This window comes from Molossus molossus, unplaced genomic scaffold, assembly GCF_014108415.1.
Source record: "Molossus molossus isolate mMolMol1 unplaced genomic scaffold, mMolMol1.p scaffold_m16_p_17, whole genome shotgun sequence".
NCBI classification, from domain to species: domain Eukaryota; kingdom Metazoa; phylum Chordata; class Mammalia; order Chiroptera; family Molossidae; genus Molossus; species Molossus molossus.
In genome coordinates, this window is record NW_023425352.1 from 7,638,230 (window position 1) to 7,655,096 (window position 16,867).

The following is a 16,867-nucleotide window of genomic DNA, read 5'->3' on the forward strand; positions in this document are numbered from 1 at the left end:
TATTAGGTTGTCATAACCTTAAGCAGCATGCAAAGCAAGAAGACATCCTATCTTGCTCTGTTGTTTGGAAATACATTTTAAACCAAGTCTTCTTGCAAATCTAATGCCGTTTGTAATGATGCCCATGGCACCTGTGTCTGTGTGTCTGAAGAGTGGGCAGTGGTGGAGCTGGTTCTGCCGTCCCCTCCGGGGGCAGCCTACCTTTGGCCTCGGATGCACCTATGGCCACCTGGAGGAGAGCCTGGGAGGCAGGTGGCTTCTCACAGCTGTTAGGAGGTTGAACACAGGATCGCTGCAATTTAGGGAGAGTGGGGAGGGCTGCCGCATGGGGTGGGGGGACCCTTCCTGATGCTTGTGCATTCTGCCTGTTGCCATGGTAACAGATCTGCACCCTGCCTGCCTGTGTGATTGTGTTCTGTTCTCCTTGTAGATGGAGGAGATAAAATTTAAGGACAGAGCAGTCTTCGTGCTGGAGAGAGAGTTAGGGGTTCAAGCCGGGCATGCTCAGAGACTGCAGCTCCAAAAAGAGGCTCTAGATGAGCAGCTGTCCCAGGTCAAAGAGGCTGATCGGCACCTGGGCAGCCCCAGACGGGAACTTCCTTATGCAAGCGGTGCAGGAGACGCCTCAGACCACTCAGGAAGCCCTGTAAGCACCTCCCGCCTCGCCCACCGACCCAGAGCTGCAGAGACCCGCCGCATACACCTGCGGCTGCATGGCCCTGTGAGGAAGCTCCCCCAGGAGCCAGAGCCCATGTCCAGAGCCAGAGTCCCCCCACCCTTGGGACACCGACCATGCCTGCAGCTGCCAGCCGAGCCCTGGGCTCCTCTGCTTTCTGGCTTGGCTGAGAGGGCAGACAGACCTCGTCCTCCTTCCTTCCTTGCTAACGTAGTGTGTAGCCCTGCCTTCACGTGGTCCCCCTGCGGCGGACCCCCGAGGCTTTGGGCTTCTCGCTGGAGCCCACCTGAGCTGCCAGGCCTCTAGGTTGATGAGGGTCCCTGGTACTGGCTGGTGCTGGCTCCTGCCCCAGGCTGGTGGGACATGAGGCTGAGCTGCTTCCCTCTCCACCCACAGGCTTTGCCTTCTGCTGGGAAGGCCGGCTCCCTGCTCCCCTCATCCTGAATCTGATCCCCATGCATTGATTGCCACCACTCCAGGCACCCACCCACCTGCTCCTCACGTAACCATGACACTCTTCTGCTCCTCCTCCCTGGCCCGCCAGGCGGCACCGGGTCAGCAGCTGCCTGGCGGTGACACCGTTCATCTCATCGCTGCTTCTCATTCGCAGCCCTGGAGTGTGCCTGGAAGGGGTCTAAATTGCACGGACCTTCCAGGCAGTCCGTCTGGGTCGGCCCCTAGCCTCTCCTGCACCTGCTGACTGGGGAATCATTCCTCCGTCCTTTCAGACACGCGTTTGCTTTAGGACAAAAGCGTGTGTGAGCTGAGCCAGCCCGAGGACAGTGACATTTCCAGGATAGAAAATGACATGTGATAATCCCATTATACACGGCTGAACTGAATTGGACAGCGCCTGCCCTGGCACTGTGCCCGATAGATTGTGCGAGCCCCAGAGGCTCTCAGACTGGATTAACATGTTTTCCCTCATTTTTGCCTGAAGTTTCAGTGGTGCCAAAGTGACTTTTCAGAAACATAATCTTGGGAAGCCAGCTTTTGAGTCTTAAGCCAAATGCCCTTCCCTGTGCTCACATGATAATACCAAGGAAGTGACGTCCCGCCTGCAGCGCAGGGCAGACCCTTCCTGAGGTGCAGACGGCGGTGGCCGAGGTGTGCATGGGGCTGGTTCCGATGCTTTCGGGGCTCACTGCGGTCGGGGTGCCTGCATCTGCACGCCCACGCCCTCCTCATTTGCATTTTCTGGACATTTCTGCTCCTGCGCTCTGTCCCATCTCGCAGCTGGCCGCCTCCCTCTGCGCCCCAGCCACTAGGGGCGCCATCGCCCCACCCACCGTCCACGCAGAGTCTCAGACCATCGGGACGTGGGAGCGCTCTGGTTTCTGTGGTGTGTGGGGATTTGCCAAGGTTTTGGTGTCTGTATCTACGAACAGTTATTTGCAGTTGATTTCTGTTTTAGGAACAGCAGTTGGACGAGAAGGATGCTCGGCGCTTCCAACTTAAAATCGCAGAGCTCAGCGCCATCATCCGGAAGCTGGAGGACCGCAACGCCCTGCTGTCGGAGGAGCGAAACGAGCTGGTGAGCATGCCCGGCGGGGGCTTCGGGGTCCCCTTCCAAAAGTTCCCGTGGAAAGGGGTGATGGCGACAAGGGCGGGGCCTGTGTCTAGGCCTCTTGGCTGTTTCCAGTAAAACTTTGATAACAAAACCAGGTCGAGGGCCAGAAAGGATCCGTGCTCCGTATTATTGGGCACGAGTATCCTTGGTTCTTCACGTGATCTGGAAAGTGTGAGGGCCCCACCCTTCAGTGGTGCCATCGCCGTAAGTCCTCGCAGTCACCGAGATTTCCGAGTGGCGTGTCCCCAGGGTGTGAGCTCCTCAAAGCGCCTGGGGGGGGGCCCGGGTACCGCAGTTCTTACCGGACCCACCTTTGACCCTTAGCTGTCACCCAAGCTTGTTCTGCTCAGCGTGCGGATCCTGCAGGGTGACCTGCTGGTCCTCTGTCACGAGTGAAACAACCACGCTCGTGATCAATTCTGTCCTTCAGCTAAAGCGTTTGAGAGAAGCCGAAAGTCAGTATAAGCCACTGCTGGACAGAAACAAACGCCTCACTCGGAAAAACGAGAGTCTGTCCCACACGTTACGTCGCATGGAAAACAAGTTAAAATTCGTTACGCAGGAGAACATAGAAATGGTAAGGTGTCTCGCGGGCGTGGACATAATGAGCTCTGCTTCTCGCACAAGGCTCGACCAGCACAAGGCTCGACCAGCCCCGCTGCCCTCCTGCTCTCGCCCTCCTCTGGTCTCAGGCGGGGCAGGGTGCCGCCCGCCTGGGGAGTGACAGGGGGTAGGCAGGGAAGACACTGAGGGGCACATCCCCTGCCCCCAGGCCACCTTCTGATTCTGAGCGGCAGACAGCAGTGTGGGAGCCAGCGGGAGCCGGGGACACTGTTGTGAGAGGGAGGAACCGGCAGGTGGGGCCGGGGCTCAGACCAGGGGACAGACGGGGGCTCCACTCCTGCCGCCCCACTAAGCAGATGGGGGTTGATTAGCTGATGTCTTGTGTGTTCCTTCTGGCCCCAAGGGACCCAGAGGCCGTGAGTGAGACTTGAGCAGAGTAACTCAGCGATGTGGGGGAGGGGGGGCGTGCCCTCCATACACCCCTCTGCAGAACCCCCTCTCTTTGAGTGAGTGTGAACTGGACAGCTCACACAATCTCCTCGGAGGAGCAGTTTCCCCGTGGGCAGGGACCCAGGCTACACAGCCCCACCCCCTCTCTGGGGAGTGGCCGAGACAGTCTGGGTTCCCCGGCTCCGCAGCTGGGCTGCTCCGAGCAGAGAGCAGGAAGACCCTGACTTCCCATCACCTGGTTGGACCACCCCGCTCCCCCTCTGTGACGTGGTCTGGTTGGTTTTTCAGAGACAACGAGCTGGTGTCATAAGGAGACCCAGTTCCTTAAATGACCTGGATCAGAGTCAAGAGGAACGAGAAGTTGATTTCTTGAAACTCCAAATTGTGGAGCAGCAGAACCTCATCGACGAGCTTTCCAAGGTGACTAGGCGCTGGACATCACCCCCCAGGTCATCCAGTTCCTCTCCCCTCCCTGCTCTCTGTTGTCCCCCAAGGGTACCCCTCCTTGCCCCTGGAGGTCGGCCCGGAGGAGCCCCACAGGAGGCGAGGCTGTTTGTCTTCCTGGCCTCTCCTGGGTCATCTTGCACTGTGGTCGCGCAGGAGGGGCCCTGCCTGGACCTCTGTCTCCTCTCCTCATCGCCTTGGACCATGGTGACCACAACCGGGGGCTTAAAACAGCCCCTTGTCCCTCCCAGTTCTGCAAGCCGCACGCTCTCTGAAGTGTGAGGGGAGGACGCTTCTGGTGGCCCCTGGTCCCCTCACTCCCGTCTCTGCCTGTCTTCGTGGGGCCTTCTCTCTGTGTCTCTCCTCTTACACATCTTTTTGGGGGCCCCATCCGGCCATCTACACTGCCCTGTTCCTATGGCCCTGATGCCCCCAGCACAGCTTTGCAAATGGACCTTCCTCTAGTTATCCTGATTTGGGGCACCTTCTGCTTATTGCTGGGACCTCAACTGACTCCACAGTCAGGTCATTTCAGAACGAGCTGCCTAGGTCATTCTGTGTCCTCGGCAGCGGGAGGGACAGAGCACCCCTCTCCGTCGCTGGCGTGGCACGTGGCCGAAGCGCTGGCCTGTCTTGTTTCTATGACTAACATCTCCTCCCAAATGACAGGAGATGGGACAGAGAGGTGCCTGAGACTGGAACTCTAGTCCTGCTCGGTGACACAGTGATTGTCAATCCCCACAGTTATAAGAATTTATGGGGGGAACAGGAAAGGAATAAATCAACACAAATGCATGTTACTCCAGTTTCAAAAGACCAATTTGCCCTTCACTGTGGCCCCTGGGTGCTCCCACAGGTCTCGGGCCCCTGGGGATCAGCTGAGGGGGAGAGGAAGGGCCCTTAGGGCCGAGTAAGACCATCCCTCCCAGGCCAGGGGAAAGCAGAGGTTTGGGGTGCAGGGCTCTGGGGTCCTGGGGCAGGTCTGTTCTCTGATTCTCCAGACTGCTGTCCTCTCTTACAGACCCTGGAGACAGCCGGCTACGTGAAGAGCGTGTTAGTAAGTACCACTCAGCACTGTCTGTCTCCACACCTGTCTGTGCCTTGTTCCTGGGACCCCGCCTGTGCCCGCAGCTCCTTCCGGGCCAGACAAAGTGGTCAGTCAGGGTCTGGGTGGATTCTGTGTCCACAGTGCTACCTGCCCTGAGGCTTTGCATGGTACCAAGAATGCCCATCCATCGGGGGGGCTGCATGTGCCCCGTTGGCCTGTGGCGGCACCTGGTTCTGCTCAGTATTGAGTTACTTATTGAAGCAGAGGTCAGAGGGCTCCCCTCCCTGGGGTCCTTCCCCCAACTGTGGGCTTCCCAGCTTTGCCAGCATGACCAGGGGTCTGGGCCTGGTTGGTTCGGTCATGGTCACAATAATGCTGCCTAACTCCCCAGAGAGAAACAGGTCACTGGTCGCCTTACACGTTCGGGGTCCCTGTCCACATATGGGGCTGCTCAGACATCTGCTCAGAGGATGCAGGGGGCTGGCGTCCCGATTCTGTGCATGCCACTCAAATCCCCTGTCCCCCACACGGGCCCCCCAACCAACCACAGCCATGAAAGACACTGGGGGACCATTGAGCGTGGTGAGCCAAGCCACCCAAAAGGGCGGTCCCTCCTTCCGCCCGAGGAGTGGAGACGGGCCGTCCACACCTGCGGCTCCCTGAGCAGGGCCTGAGGCTGAGCGTAGTCACGACAGTGTGGACAGCACGCCCGGAGCCGTCCACACCACTCAGTGACACCATGGAGGGCTCGCCTGTGTGTGTATTCGAAACCGATAGAGCTGTGCAATTACTCAAAAGAATCTCCTCAACTGGCTTCTGCAGGAGCGTGACAAGCTGCTGAGGTTTCGGAAACAGAGGAAGAAGATGGCAAAGCTCCCCAAGGTAGGCAAGAGGATGTTGGCCTCTGCGCACGGAAAACGTGTGTTGCAACAGCCACCTAAAGGGAACGAATCTCTTCCTTTGGAAGTCGAAAGGAAATGATTTTATTATCTCTAAAAATTGTTACTGTGAAATAACCAAAGCAGGGCCCAGAGTAGATACTCGGTTCATAATTTAAATTTTAAAATGCAGCCTTATTTCTTTTTAAATTTCCAAGAGAAGATATACGCTCATGACAATAATAAGGAGGGGAGGGGCCTGCCTGGCCTCTGGCCTTCCTGCTGCACCCCCGCCTGGGGGCCTGCATGAGACCCATGGCCCGAGGACCTCACCTGCAGGCTGCAGCCCCCCTCCCCCGCCATCCACAGGCCCCTCCCTCGAAGACCTGGGGTCATTTCTCTGCTGCGCGATCCTTTTGGATAAACCTGTGGTTTTTGTTAGAGGAGATTTGGGAGACATTTCCTAAGGACCTGACTCATGCCCTGCTTTTTGCAAAGCGCGTGTGTCTTGGTTGGAACAATCAGTGGTGTTCTGTGGGCTGTGAGAAAGGCCCACGGGGGCGCGAGAGGCGTCGGCTCATCTCGGGGTATTTAGGGATTGTCTGAGGCCTGGAGCTCGCCAGCAGGTGTTAGCAGTGGGGGATGTTCACTCCCTCCACCTGGGCCCTCCGGCCAGTTGCCTCCATGGGACGGGAGGAGGGAGGAGGGACAGGTCGGGTGAGTTGGGAGCCGTCAGTGAGTGGCACGGGCTTGGGGGCCGAGCACAGGGCATTGGCTGGTAAGTTGATGCCACGTACTCCAGCCTCGGTGGCCAGTGGACCGTCATGAGCTGGTACGCACAGGGCCCCGGGGGAAGTGAGCCCGGGTGGCCAACATCAGGGGTGAGCCATGGGGCATCCCTCAGGCAGGGCCCTCACGGGAGCTGGGGAAGGACCAGCTTTTGATCTTGTTTTGACTTTTATTCTAATCTGCCGAGGACCGTACTTTGAAAACACAACAAAAAATGAATTACTAGACAAGTGGCCACGTGCTGAATGTGGGGCTGGTGCTCACTGTCAGTGCTGTGTCATGTCCGCTGCACGGTGGCGTCTGAGTGCGGCTGCTCTGGACCCGCAGAGCTGGTCCCCATGGCCCGGCTCAGCCCCACCACGAGGGTGGGCCACCTCGCCACAGGCCTCCAGCCCTCTGTGCTCTGCCCTTCCCCAGCCCGCTTCCAGAAGGACCCCATGAACCCCCTTGCCCTGAGGCTGGGCAGCCGAGCTGGGGCCTGGTGTGCCACAGCTGGGCAGTGGAGGAGCCATCAGAGGCCCCCAGGGGCTGGCGGCTTGGCCTGGCTGAGTTTGCACTAACACTGTCCCTTTGTCCAAAGCCGGTTGTTGTGGAGACCTTCTTCGGATACGATGAAGAAGCTTCCCTGGAATCTGACGGCTCTTCCATATCCTACCAAACTGACAGGACGGACCAGACCCCGTGCACCCCAGACGATGACCTGGAGGAGGTAACGGGGCAGGCCGGGCAGGGCTGGGCGCTGCTCTCCGCAGAGGTGTCCAGGTGGCCCTCGCTGGCCTTACTCCCCACAGTCCGTGGTTTCGCACCGTGAGAAACACTCCTTGCTGCTGCAGCTCGGCTGCTGGCCACCCCTTCCTCCGGGACGTACCCCGTCCGCTCCACCCCGTCCAGTGCCCCCGCGGCAGGGGTGCAGAGAAGCGAGGTCCCGCTCTCTCAAGGGGCTGCACATGTGGGGAGGGCTGAACCCCCAGCCAGGGGTGGGCACCATCGCCAAGAGCACATGCCAGGATGTGCATGGGGCGGCAGAGGCTCTCTGATAACATGGCCAGGGTACCCCGCCCGCCAGTCCCTTCTTCTGGAAGGGTGCCACCCTCAGATCCAGGCGGCCTGTGCTGACTGGTCCTGCCCTGTGGCCAGGGAACAAGGAGTGGCTGGTGGCCCACTGCCTGACCAGGCCCGGGGGGCACGGAAGCCACGGTGGAGCTGTCCCAGGCAGGTCTGCGGACGTCCCATGGCCAGGGAGCTACTTAGAGATCTCAGTCACACTTGCCGCCAGCAAGCGTCAGGGAACAGAATGGGGCCGGGGGCCAGGCCAGGTTAGGGTTCTGGGTCTGGTCGCTCCACCCTCCCGCGCAGACCTCTGGCTCGTATTCTGGGAGGCAAACCCATGGGGTCCAGCAGGGCCTCAGCCGGCAGCCGTAGTCACCTGCTCTCGCCAGGGCATCAGGTGTCGCTGCAGCCAGAGGAGGACTGAGCGTGCAGGGGAGCCCGGAGCGCAAGGCGGGTGGGGAGGAATTTGGCCAGGCAGCTTCAGCCTTGCACAGTGCCCAGCTCTCCTCCCCGAGTCATCTGCGCAGAGCAGACCCTCAGGGAGCCTGCTCGGGAAGAAGGGCCGGCTCAGAGCTGGCCGGCAGCTGGAAGCCCAGCTGGGCCCTGGCCTCAGCTGCCCGCTCTGCCTTCGGCCGTAGGGCTCAGACGCCTCACCTGGGCCCCCGGGTGGAGGCCAGGCGCTAACCCTGTGTCTGTGCGCCTCTCCAGGGCATGGCCAAGGAGGAGGCGGAGCTGCGATTCCGGCAGCTGACCATGGAGTACCAGGCCCTGCAACGCGCGTACGCCTTGCTGCAGGAGCAGGTCGGAGGGACGCTGGACGCAGAGCGAGAAGTTAAGGTCTAACTGACTTTCACTCCAGTGGGCACCTCCCTCTTGACCCTGGCCGTAGGCACCGCCCCACCTTCCCGCCTGGCCCTTCTCTCCCGTGGTCAGTGTGGCCTGGTGATGTTCACCCAGGCAACTGAGGACCAGTGTTTGGGAAGCCGGCGCTGGCAGCTGGTTACCTGGGCTGGGCCCTGCCAGAGCAGTGCTGGGTGCAGGGGCGCTATGGACCCCCAGGGAGCACGTCTGTTGTGCTCCGGGGCCATCGTGGAGGTCACAGGGCCTGCAGCACCTTGAAGGTGAAGTCACCTTCCCTGCAAACCTGGCAGCGGTGCTTTTGGGGTGTTGCCTCCTCGCGGAGGCATGGAAGGGAGGGAGGGCCAGCATTTGAGCTCAGGTTTTGAAATCTGCTGAGATTATTCATTCATCCAACGCACGCTGTGCTCAGACACTGTGCCCACCTGCAGCCTGTGCCTCACTGGGCAGCTCTGCCCCGAGCACATGGGTCCCCTCCTGGCCCTGCTTCTTGGATGAACTGGGGATGGGTGTGCCCACATCTGTGTCCCACCTGGGAAGGGTGGGAATGCAGGGCTGATGACTCCCTGCTGGCTGCCAGGGGGATGCAGTAAGGGCCCCACACTGCCCCACCTGAGGTCTCTCCTACCTTCCTGCTGGTCTCTGGGGCGCCTGGGCTCCAGGGGAAGCAGCTGCAGGAGCTGTGGTGGGTGTGGGCAGGGTGACAGGCTGCATCCACGTGGAGAAAAGGGCTGTCTGGGGTCTGGGGGTGGCTCTGCTCCCCAACCACTCTGCAGGGCATGAGGCCATCATCCCAGGATTCTTTCACTTAGGGTGGCTGGCTGGGTGAGCGGGAACCTCTGGGCACCAGGGGGCAGTGTTGCTGCAGCCCCCTCTGGAGCTGCCTTGGGAGCCACTGGCCTCCCTCCTCCCTGTGACTTAGCTGGGTTTTCCCTCTGGCCTTTCTGGACATGTCAGCGAGGCACCTGTCGTGGAAACAGAGAGGAGGCCTCCCTGTCCCTGCGTGGAGCTGGGCTCACCTGCCTGGGAGGTGCCGTCCCCTCCTCTGGCCTGAAAAGTAGAGACGAAAACAGAAATGCCTGTTTTTTGGTTTTGTTTTCCATAACAGGGGACTTTCAGTGTCCCCTCTTAGACTGTTCAGTTCTTGCCCAGTGGCACCTGGGCAGCCAGGCAGGACTGGCAGAGCTGCTTGTTGGCAGTGGGAAAGGGGCGGCGGCGGTAACCCCTTGGAAGCTGGAAGAAGAAACATTTCTATCCTTCCTGTCGGGGACCAGAGGAATGTTCGACTGAGGGCCACACCAAAACAGACAGATAACACAACCTAGAGGTCTTTGCCTAGAGAATAAAAAGGTCTAAGCTTCATTTTTTTTTTTTATCCTCACCCGAGGACATTTTTCCATTTTTTGTACAGATAGAGTGGGAGGGAGAGAGAGGAAGGGAGAGAGAGGGAGAAACATCGATGTGAAGGGACACATCGAGTGGCTGCCACCCGCACGACCAACCAGGGCCGGGGACAAACTGCAACCGTGGTACGTGCCCTTAGCGGGAACCGAACCCGGGTCTCTCCAGACCACAGGCCGACGCTCTAACCGCTGAGCCAAACTGGCCAGGGCTAAGCTTCATTTTTGAACGCGATGTTCCCATGCAGGCTCTATTAAAATTGGAAATGTCGCCCCAAGTCAAGGAAACCTGGCAGTGGGGGTGGGCACAGGGATAGCCCTTCCTGCTTGTGGTCCCAAGACTGTGGCTGACACCCCTTCTCAGCCTCCCCCGCAATCTGAAAACACGGGGTGAGGACTCAAGAGAACCCGGCTCCCTGTCCGCCCCAGGATTCTCACCAAGTGCGTCACTTTTATGTGCTGCCCCTTAGGGAGAGAGGAGGCCCAGGAAGAAGGGGGAGGGTAGTGAGGGGAGAGAGGCAGGGATCAGACCCAGGGCCAGGGTGATGTGCACCTGTCCTCCCCAAGTTGAGGGACCAGCTGGCCCCAAATGCTCTCATCCATTTGTCCTGGAAACTATTCCCAGGGGAGCAGAAGTGCCCATGGGGATAAAGTGCCCCGTGGTTTAGACCCCAGAGGGAATTAACTCGCAGGAGGGTTGCTGGGACCCCTAGAAGCCCAGGTGGCGCTTCGGGGACTGGTTTTGTAAACAAGGGACAGGCTCAGAAAAGGAGGGAACCCAGGGCCAGCAAGGGCGCCATGAAGGGAGGGCTCTGTCGGGTTCTGGGCTGACCATGGCTTTGCGAGCCCTTCTGCGTGTGTGGTCGGCACTGTCAGTCAAACACTGGAACAAGCCCCAGCCACGCCCAGCAGACCCCGTCGTCCTTGTTGGCCTGCAGTGGAGGATTTCCCCTGACAACCCCTCAAACTGAGTCACGGATCGCCCCAGTAATTGAGAGCAGTCGCTCGCTTCAAGTAAGCCTTGGAGTCCTTCCTGCCCTGCGCAGCATCCTAGCAAAGTTGCTGATGCCGCTTCTCCACTAGCTGAACCAGCAGGTCGGCAGCCCCCCGCGTCTCCATCGTGCAGGGTGCCCGGCTCCTAGAGAAACTTTGATGTCTCCTCCTGCCCCACAGACCCGCGAGCAGCTCCGAGCTGAAGTGCAGAGAGCGCAGACGCAGATCGAGGATCTGGAAAAGGCCCTGGCCGAGGAGGGGCAGGTGAGCCAGGCTGCTGTGGCAGCGGGGAGTTGCATCCTTCTCTCAAACCCTCAGCCCTGCGGAACTGTGATTTAAATGTTGGATTTGCGATTTTATCCCGCGGTATGTTTATTCCTGCGTGTCTATTCCATGTTCAAGGACATGAAGTGGATTGAAGAGAAGCAAGCCCTGTATCGGAGAAACCAAGAGCTTGTCGAGAAGGTGCGCCCGACCCGTCCGTCCGAGAGTCTGGCTGGTTCCCTGGGAAAAGCTAGATCGCTCTGTGCCCATGGCAGCGTGCGGGTCCCTGCTGTGCCGGGCAGGAGTCCCTGATGGGCCCACTGCAAGCCTCTGTGCATCTCAGTCCTGGGGCCGCCTGCCTCCCTCCCGCGGCAGCCAGGAAGGGGGCTCCGGGCCTGGGTGGAGCCCTGAGGCTCTGGCGGCCTCTCCATCGTGTGTGGTCCTGCTGACAGGTCCTGTGCTCGGTGGGTTAGAACAACTCTGAGTTAGGGCTCGGTTAGAGGAGGGCTTCCCAGCACGGAGGGCCGCAGACTGTGGGCCATTTGTCGGGTTAGATCTGGGCAGTTGGTGGCCACCTGAGCGCGGGAGGCCCCGAACTACTGGACCAGGTGGTGTGGGAGGGGGTGGGAGGTGGGGCGGCTGTGCACCCAGACAGAGAAGAGCCTCGGGGCCTCCCAGCTCCCTCTGGTCAGCACCGTGCTGCTTGCAGCCTTCCCGCCCGCTGCCTTAGCACGAGACGACGGGCAGAGAAGGGGGAGCCTTTCATGGCAGGACAGTCCCAGAGAAAGTCCAGGCTGACCACAAGCTCGTGAGCCTGCGGTGTGCCGTCAAGACGGTGCTCACACAGACCAGCAGCCTCCAACCTAAGCTGCAGGCCCAAGGCCAGTCACACCCACCCAGAGCCATCAGTCCCACACAGGGCCATGCTCTGGGTGCCACTCACATCTTGAATGGTGAGCTGTTCCCGTGGTGCCCACATGCACACGTAAACGTGCATGTGTGTACATAAATGTATGTGTGCACACATAAACACTTGTGTGCACACATAAATGCTCTTGCGTGCACTTAAACATGCATGCACACACTTAAATGTTTGTATATGCAAACACTCATGAGCACACTTAAATGCTCACCTGTACACATAACACTCACATAAATACTCGTGTGTATACTTAAACACACATATGCACACATAAACACACACATGTGCACACAAATGCTCCTGTGCACACTTTAAGACTCTCATGCACACTTGAATCCTGTGGTTTTGTTGGCTGCGATGGGCACGGGTCACATTTGGCCGGTAAGTGCTCCCCTCGCCCCGGCTACGGGTAACACAGGACTGTAGAAAGACAGCTCTGCCTTGTGGGCCCCGCGGAGGAGACACTCCTGGGTCCATCAGACCTGTGCCTGATCATCAGAACAGACTTCTTCAGCCCCACAATTCAGGGGGGGGGGCAGGCCACCTGCCCACAGGGGACACCTCCTGGTGTATTTTCCTGTCCTCACGGGGCCACTGAGGACACATGCCACACGCTGCGTCGTGATTAACCTTTGGAGGGTGTGGGTCGCATGCGTCAGGTTCACTGGTTAAACTTGACGTGTAAACAGTCCCTTAGTCAGTGGAGCCAGTTCTAGGGGGCGGCCAGGCAGCCACAGCACATGGCCCCTCTGTCACAACTCTGGGTCACCTGGGACCCAAGAGTGCTACCTGGCCCAGGCAAGGCAGGGACCTCACAGGGACATCTCACCTACTCTGGCCCATGAGGACCCCTCTTTATCCCAGCCCATCGAACCTGGCCCTGAAGCCCCCTCCCAGAGTAGCCAAGGGGCGGGACTCACCCAGGCTCGCCAGGGTGGACCCGCATGGACTCAGGCTGGAGTGAGGGCCCTGGGCCAGGCACCCAGGCCTGTCACCACCCCAAGGACAGCCAGCAGCTGTTGGGAAAGCCAGGGAGTTGCCCTCACGTGGCCACCAGTGTCTCGTCCATCTTTTACTTTGCAGATTAAACAAATGGAGACGCAAGAGGCTCGGTTGAAACATGAGGTCCAGGACGCGAAAGACCAGAATGAGCTGCTGGAATTCCGGATCCTGGAGCTGGAGGTACGCCGGGGCTGTGGTGTGGGCGTGAGCTGAGGGGTCCAGGTCACCCACAGAGCTGGTGTCATGGGGACCCAGGCGGCCCCTCACTCAGCCTTCCTGGCACATGACCCCAAAAGGCCGGATTGGAAAGGGTGCATCTCTTTTTTTTCAACTTTTTTTTCTTTTTATTGATGTTAGAGAGAGAGAGGGAGAGATAGAAACATCGTTGAGAGAGAACATCAACTGGTCGCCTCCTGCATGCCCCCTACTGGGGATCAGGCCCACAACCCAGGCATGTGCCCTGACTGGGAATCGAACCCTCAACCTCTTGGTTCAGGGGTCGATGCTCAACCACTGAGCCACACCGGCCAGGCAAGGGTGCATCTCTCTGTATGAGGGTGACCAGATGCCCGCCCTGCCAGGGCAGCAGGGATGTGTGTTCCACCTCTGAGGCAGGGAGGCAGTGACCCAGGCTGTGTCTGCCCTGCTGGCCAGCTGCACATCTGCAGGGCCCCCCTTTGGGTCCTGGCCACCTCAGGACACTGGTGACAAGGCATTAAGGACTGGAAGGATGACTGTCCTCTTGTATGACACTGCGACCACCTTCACTTCGTTTATCCAAACCCTCATTTTCACTCTCTTGTTTCTTGGTATCTCTGCACACCTGAGGTGTGAGGTGCGGGGTCCCCACCTGCCCAGTGAGGAAGCAGGTTGAGTCCAGATGGAGTTGCTCTCAGAGTCCCCCCATCCACTTCCCTCAGGCGGCAGAAAGACTGTGTGGCTGCCCTCTGTCTGTGACCGACCCTTGGCCTCCAGGGCTCCTGCGCTTGTCCTGGATGAGGACGTGGCAGCACCAGCCCCTGTCCTTGGGGCTTGCTCCAGTCAGGCCTGTGGGGACACTGCTCCCCAAGTGTCCTGACAGTCCTCTGAGCAGGTCATCCCGGGAGCCCATCTCCTGTGGGCATCTTCTAGGGCAAGTCCAGGGGGTGTCAGCCTCTGCTACAGCTGGGGTTTCATTTACACAAATGTCATGTTGACCACGTTTGGTGGCCTCTGTGGCTTCACTGTGTTCCCTGGGCTGCCCCCAGCACAGCCTCCATGGAGGGAGGAGACGGGAGGGACCAGCGGCCTGTGCCCAGCCTTGCTCTCTGTCTAGGAGAGGGAGAGGAAGTCACCTGCCATCAACTTCCACCACACCCCCTTCGTGGACGGCAAGAGCCCCCTCCAAGCGTACTGTGAGGCGGAAGGCGTGACGGTAACCCTCTGCCCCGACTGTGCCCCAACTGTGCCCACACCCACCCCACCCGGCGGGCGCTCACCCCCCGCATGTCCCTCGTGTCTTTTGCCTTCAGGACATCCAGGTCACAGAGCTGATGAAGAAGCTGGACATCTTGGGGGACAACGCCGTAAGTGTATGTTGCTCTCCTGACTTGTGCATGCCTCCTCGTGCCGACCACCCCGAGGCCCCCGTCCCTCCATGGTCCAGGGCCCCTGTGAGCCCACTGTGGTCCTGCCACGGGCCACGCCCTCCTGTGACCAGTGCTGCTTGAGACGGGCCCCAGGCGTTTGGGAGAAATTCCGTTCCTTTCTCATGTAGTTCTTGTGCCCGTGTGGGTGACGACCAGCACCCAGCAGCACAGGGATTTGGGGGCCTCTGCTCTGCTAAGGTGGGAAGCCCATGGACCTAGCCATGTGTTCTCGGTTCCTGAAACTCCTCTCAGTCATTAACTCTTCCAAGCCCTTGCTGGGATGTGGCTGTGGCCCTGGAGGAGTGCCCAGGCTCGGGGTTCTCACTTCGTAGGTTTTGGAAGGTGGGGAGAGCCCATAAATGATCTCAAAGTCTCATTTAGGGAAGACTTCCGATTTCTACAGCAAACTCCTGGGAGGAACCCTAATTACTAAGGGACAAAGTGACTCTCCACCTTCATCCCAGCCTCCATCCTTTATCTCTCTATCTTGCATCAATCTATCCATCCATGCATTCATTCACCCACCTTCTATCCATCTATCCAATCATCCGTCTTCCATCCATCTATCCATTCATCCTCCATTTATCCAGCTAGTTAGCCTCCATCTATCCATCCTTCATCCATCTATCCATCCATCCTATCATCTATCCATCATCCACCCTTCCATCATTCATCCTTCATCCATTGATCCATCCATCCAGCCTCCATCTATCCATCCTTCATCCATCTATCCATCCATCCTATCATCTATCCATCATCCACCCTTCCATCATTCATCCTTCATCCATTGATCCATCCATCCATCCTATCATCTATCCATCCTTCATCCTCCATTTATCTATCTTCCATCCTCTGTCCTCTGTCCATTTACCTTTCATCCATCCATCCTCTATCCTCCATCTACAAACCTCCACATCTATCCTCCATTATCCTTTTCTCCATCTATTCATCCTTTATCCATGCATCCTTCATCCATCCATCCATGTGTCCATCCTCTATTATCCTCTCTCTTCCACCGTCCATCTCCCTTCCATTCATCCATCCTCCGTCTCCCTCCCTCCATCTAAACGTTATCCTCTGTTCTCCATTCATTCATTCCCCATCTTCCATTCTTTGTTCATCCACCTCCCATCCATCCTCCAGCCAATCTCTCTCCGTCATCCTGCAGTTGAGTCCTCTGCCCGATGGGTGGATTGCCTGTACTGGGTGGCAGCCCCACTCCATACCCCAGAATTTCCCCCCCAGGTATACTAACAAACATGGTCTACAGCTGTCCCAAGGCACCTGGGCTCTCCATCCTGGCCACTGCTCTCAAGAAAGAGGCACTTAGTCAAATTAGTGCACTTCAACAGTAGGTGGAGAAAAAAGGAACACATTTGTGTTAATCTCTCTCTCTCTCTCTCTCTCTCTCTCTCTCTCTCTTTCTCTTTCACTCACTCACAAGCACATACCAAAACCCAGCATGCAGTCTGACCAGTTTCCCTGGAGGCAGGACGAATGAGGGGCACCTGGCCCCAGCCCCAGCACCATGCCCAAGTCAGGGGTGCAGTGTGCCCCTGTGAACAGAGCCTGCCTCTGTGCCTACAGCAGTTGGTCACTACCCCCCCCCCCGTGCTGACTGCACAGGGATCAGGATGACAAGATATCCCTGTCCTTAGGGAGCTCCCACTGAAGAGGGGGGTCACGGACAGCCTAGCTCCTGCCTTAGCACTGACTCAGGTGGCAGCTGGGGTCTGAGCAGTGCCCACATTACATGCCCACATCCTTTGAGGGTGCTCATTGGCCCCAAAGCCAGGCTCACCGTACTTGAAGGGATCACCCAGGTGGGCTCCTTGGGATGAGATATGAATAAAACATGCAGAAAAAAAATGCAAGAACGCCAGGGCTGGGGACTGGTTCCCAGCCATGAATGTTCGGTCTTCGCTCCACATTTGTAAGGGCTGTTTTATAATCCAGGGCTGCATGTGCAAGGAGCTGACTTTAAACAAAGATGGGACATAGCGTGGAAACACATTTATTGCTGCCTGCCTGATGCACTACCCCACCTGTCCCACTCTGCCTCATGGGAAACTTAGGCCTTCATGGTCGCCAGCAGAGAGGGGACAAAAAGGAGAATACACCCAGAGTGAACAGGATCAAGAGCAGAGGATAGCAAAGACTCCTAGGAGGACATTTTAGTAAAAGCGTCCTTAGCGGTGGCTCCAGGCCCCTACCCTGCATCTGTTCTATCAGCCCCACTCTGTACCCACCATTCAGCCTACCATGCACCCCTCATTCAGCCCACCATATACCCCTCATTCAGCCCCACCATGCACCCCTCATTCAGCCCCA

The 16,867-nt window shown here is 58.4% G+C and overlaps 1 protein-coding gene across 4 annotated transcripts in view; it reads left to right on the top strand.

The window, feature by feature from the left end:
* JAKMIP3 (Janus kinase and microtubule interacting protein 3) overlaps nucleotides 1–16,867 on the top strand; it is a 40,492-nt gene that overhangs the window by 15,436 nt on the left and 8,189 nt on the right. The window contains exons 3-15 of one of the 4 annotated variants that reach the window (XM_036265221.1): nucleotides 431–646; nucleotides 2,091–2,210; nucleotides 2,677–2,823; nucleotides 3,549–3,680; nucleotides 4,726–4,761; nucleotides 5,575–5,634; nucleotides 7,000–7,128; nucleotides 8,178–8,306; nucleotides 10,901–10,984; nucleotides 11,123–11,185; nucleotides 12,990–13,088; nucleotides 14,224–14,322; nucleotides 14,420–14,479. In XM_036265221.1, coding sequence (XP_036121114.1) covers nucleotides 431–646; nucleotides 2,091–2,210; nucleotides 2,677–2,823; nucleotides 3,549–3,680; nucleotides 4,726–4,761; nucleotides 5,575–5,634; nucleotides 7,000–7,128; nucleotides 8,178–8,306; nucleotides 10,901–10,984; nucleotides 11,123–11,185; nucleotides 12,990–13,088; nucleotides 14,224–14,322; nucleotides 14,420–14,479 — 1,374 coding nt within the window. The remainder of the gene's footprint in view (nucleotides 1–430; nucleotides 647–2,090; nucleotides 2,211–2,676; nucleotides 2,824–3,548; nucleotides 3,681–4,725; nucleotides 4,762–5,574; nucleotides 5,635–6,999; nucleotides 7,129–8,177; nucleotides 8,307–10,900; nucleotides 10,985–11,122; nucleotides 11,186–12,989; nucleotides 13,089–14,223; nucleotides 14,323–14,419; nucleotides 14,480–16,867) is intronic. The other 3 variants (XM_036265223.1, XM_036265224.1, XM_036265225.1) reach the window with 3 other exon arrangements.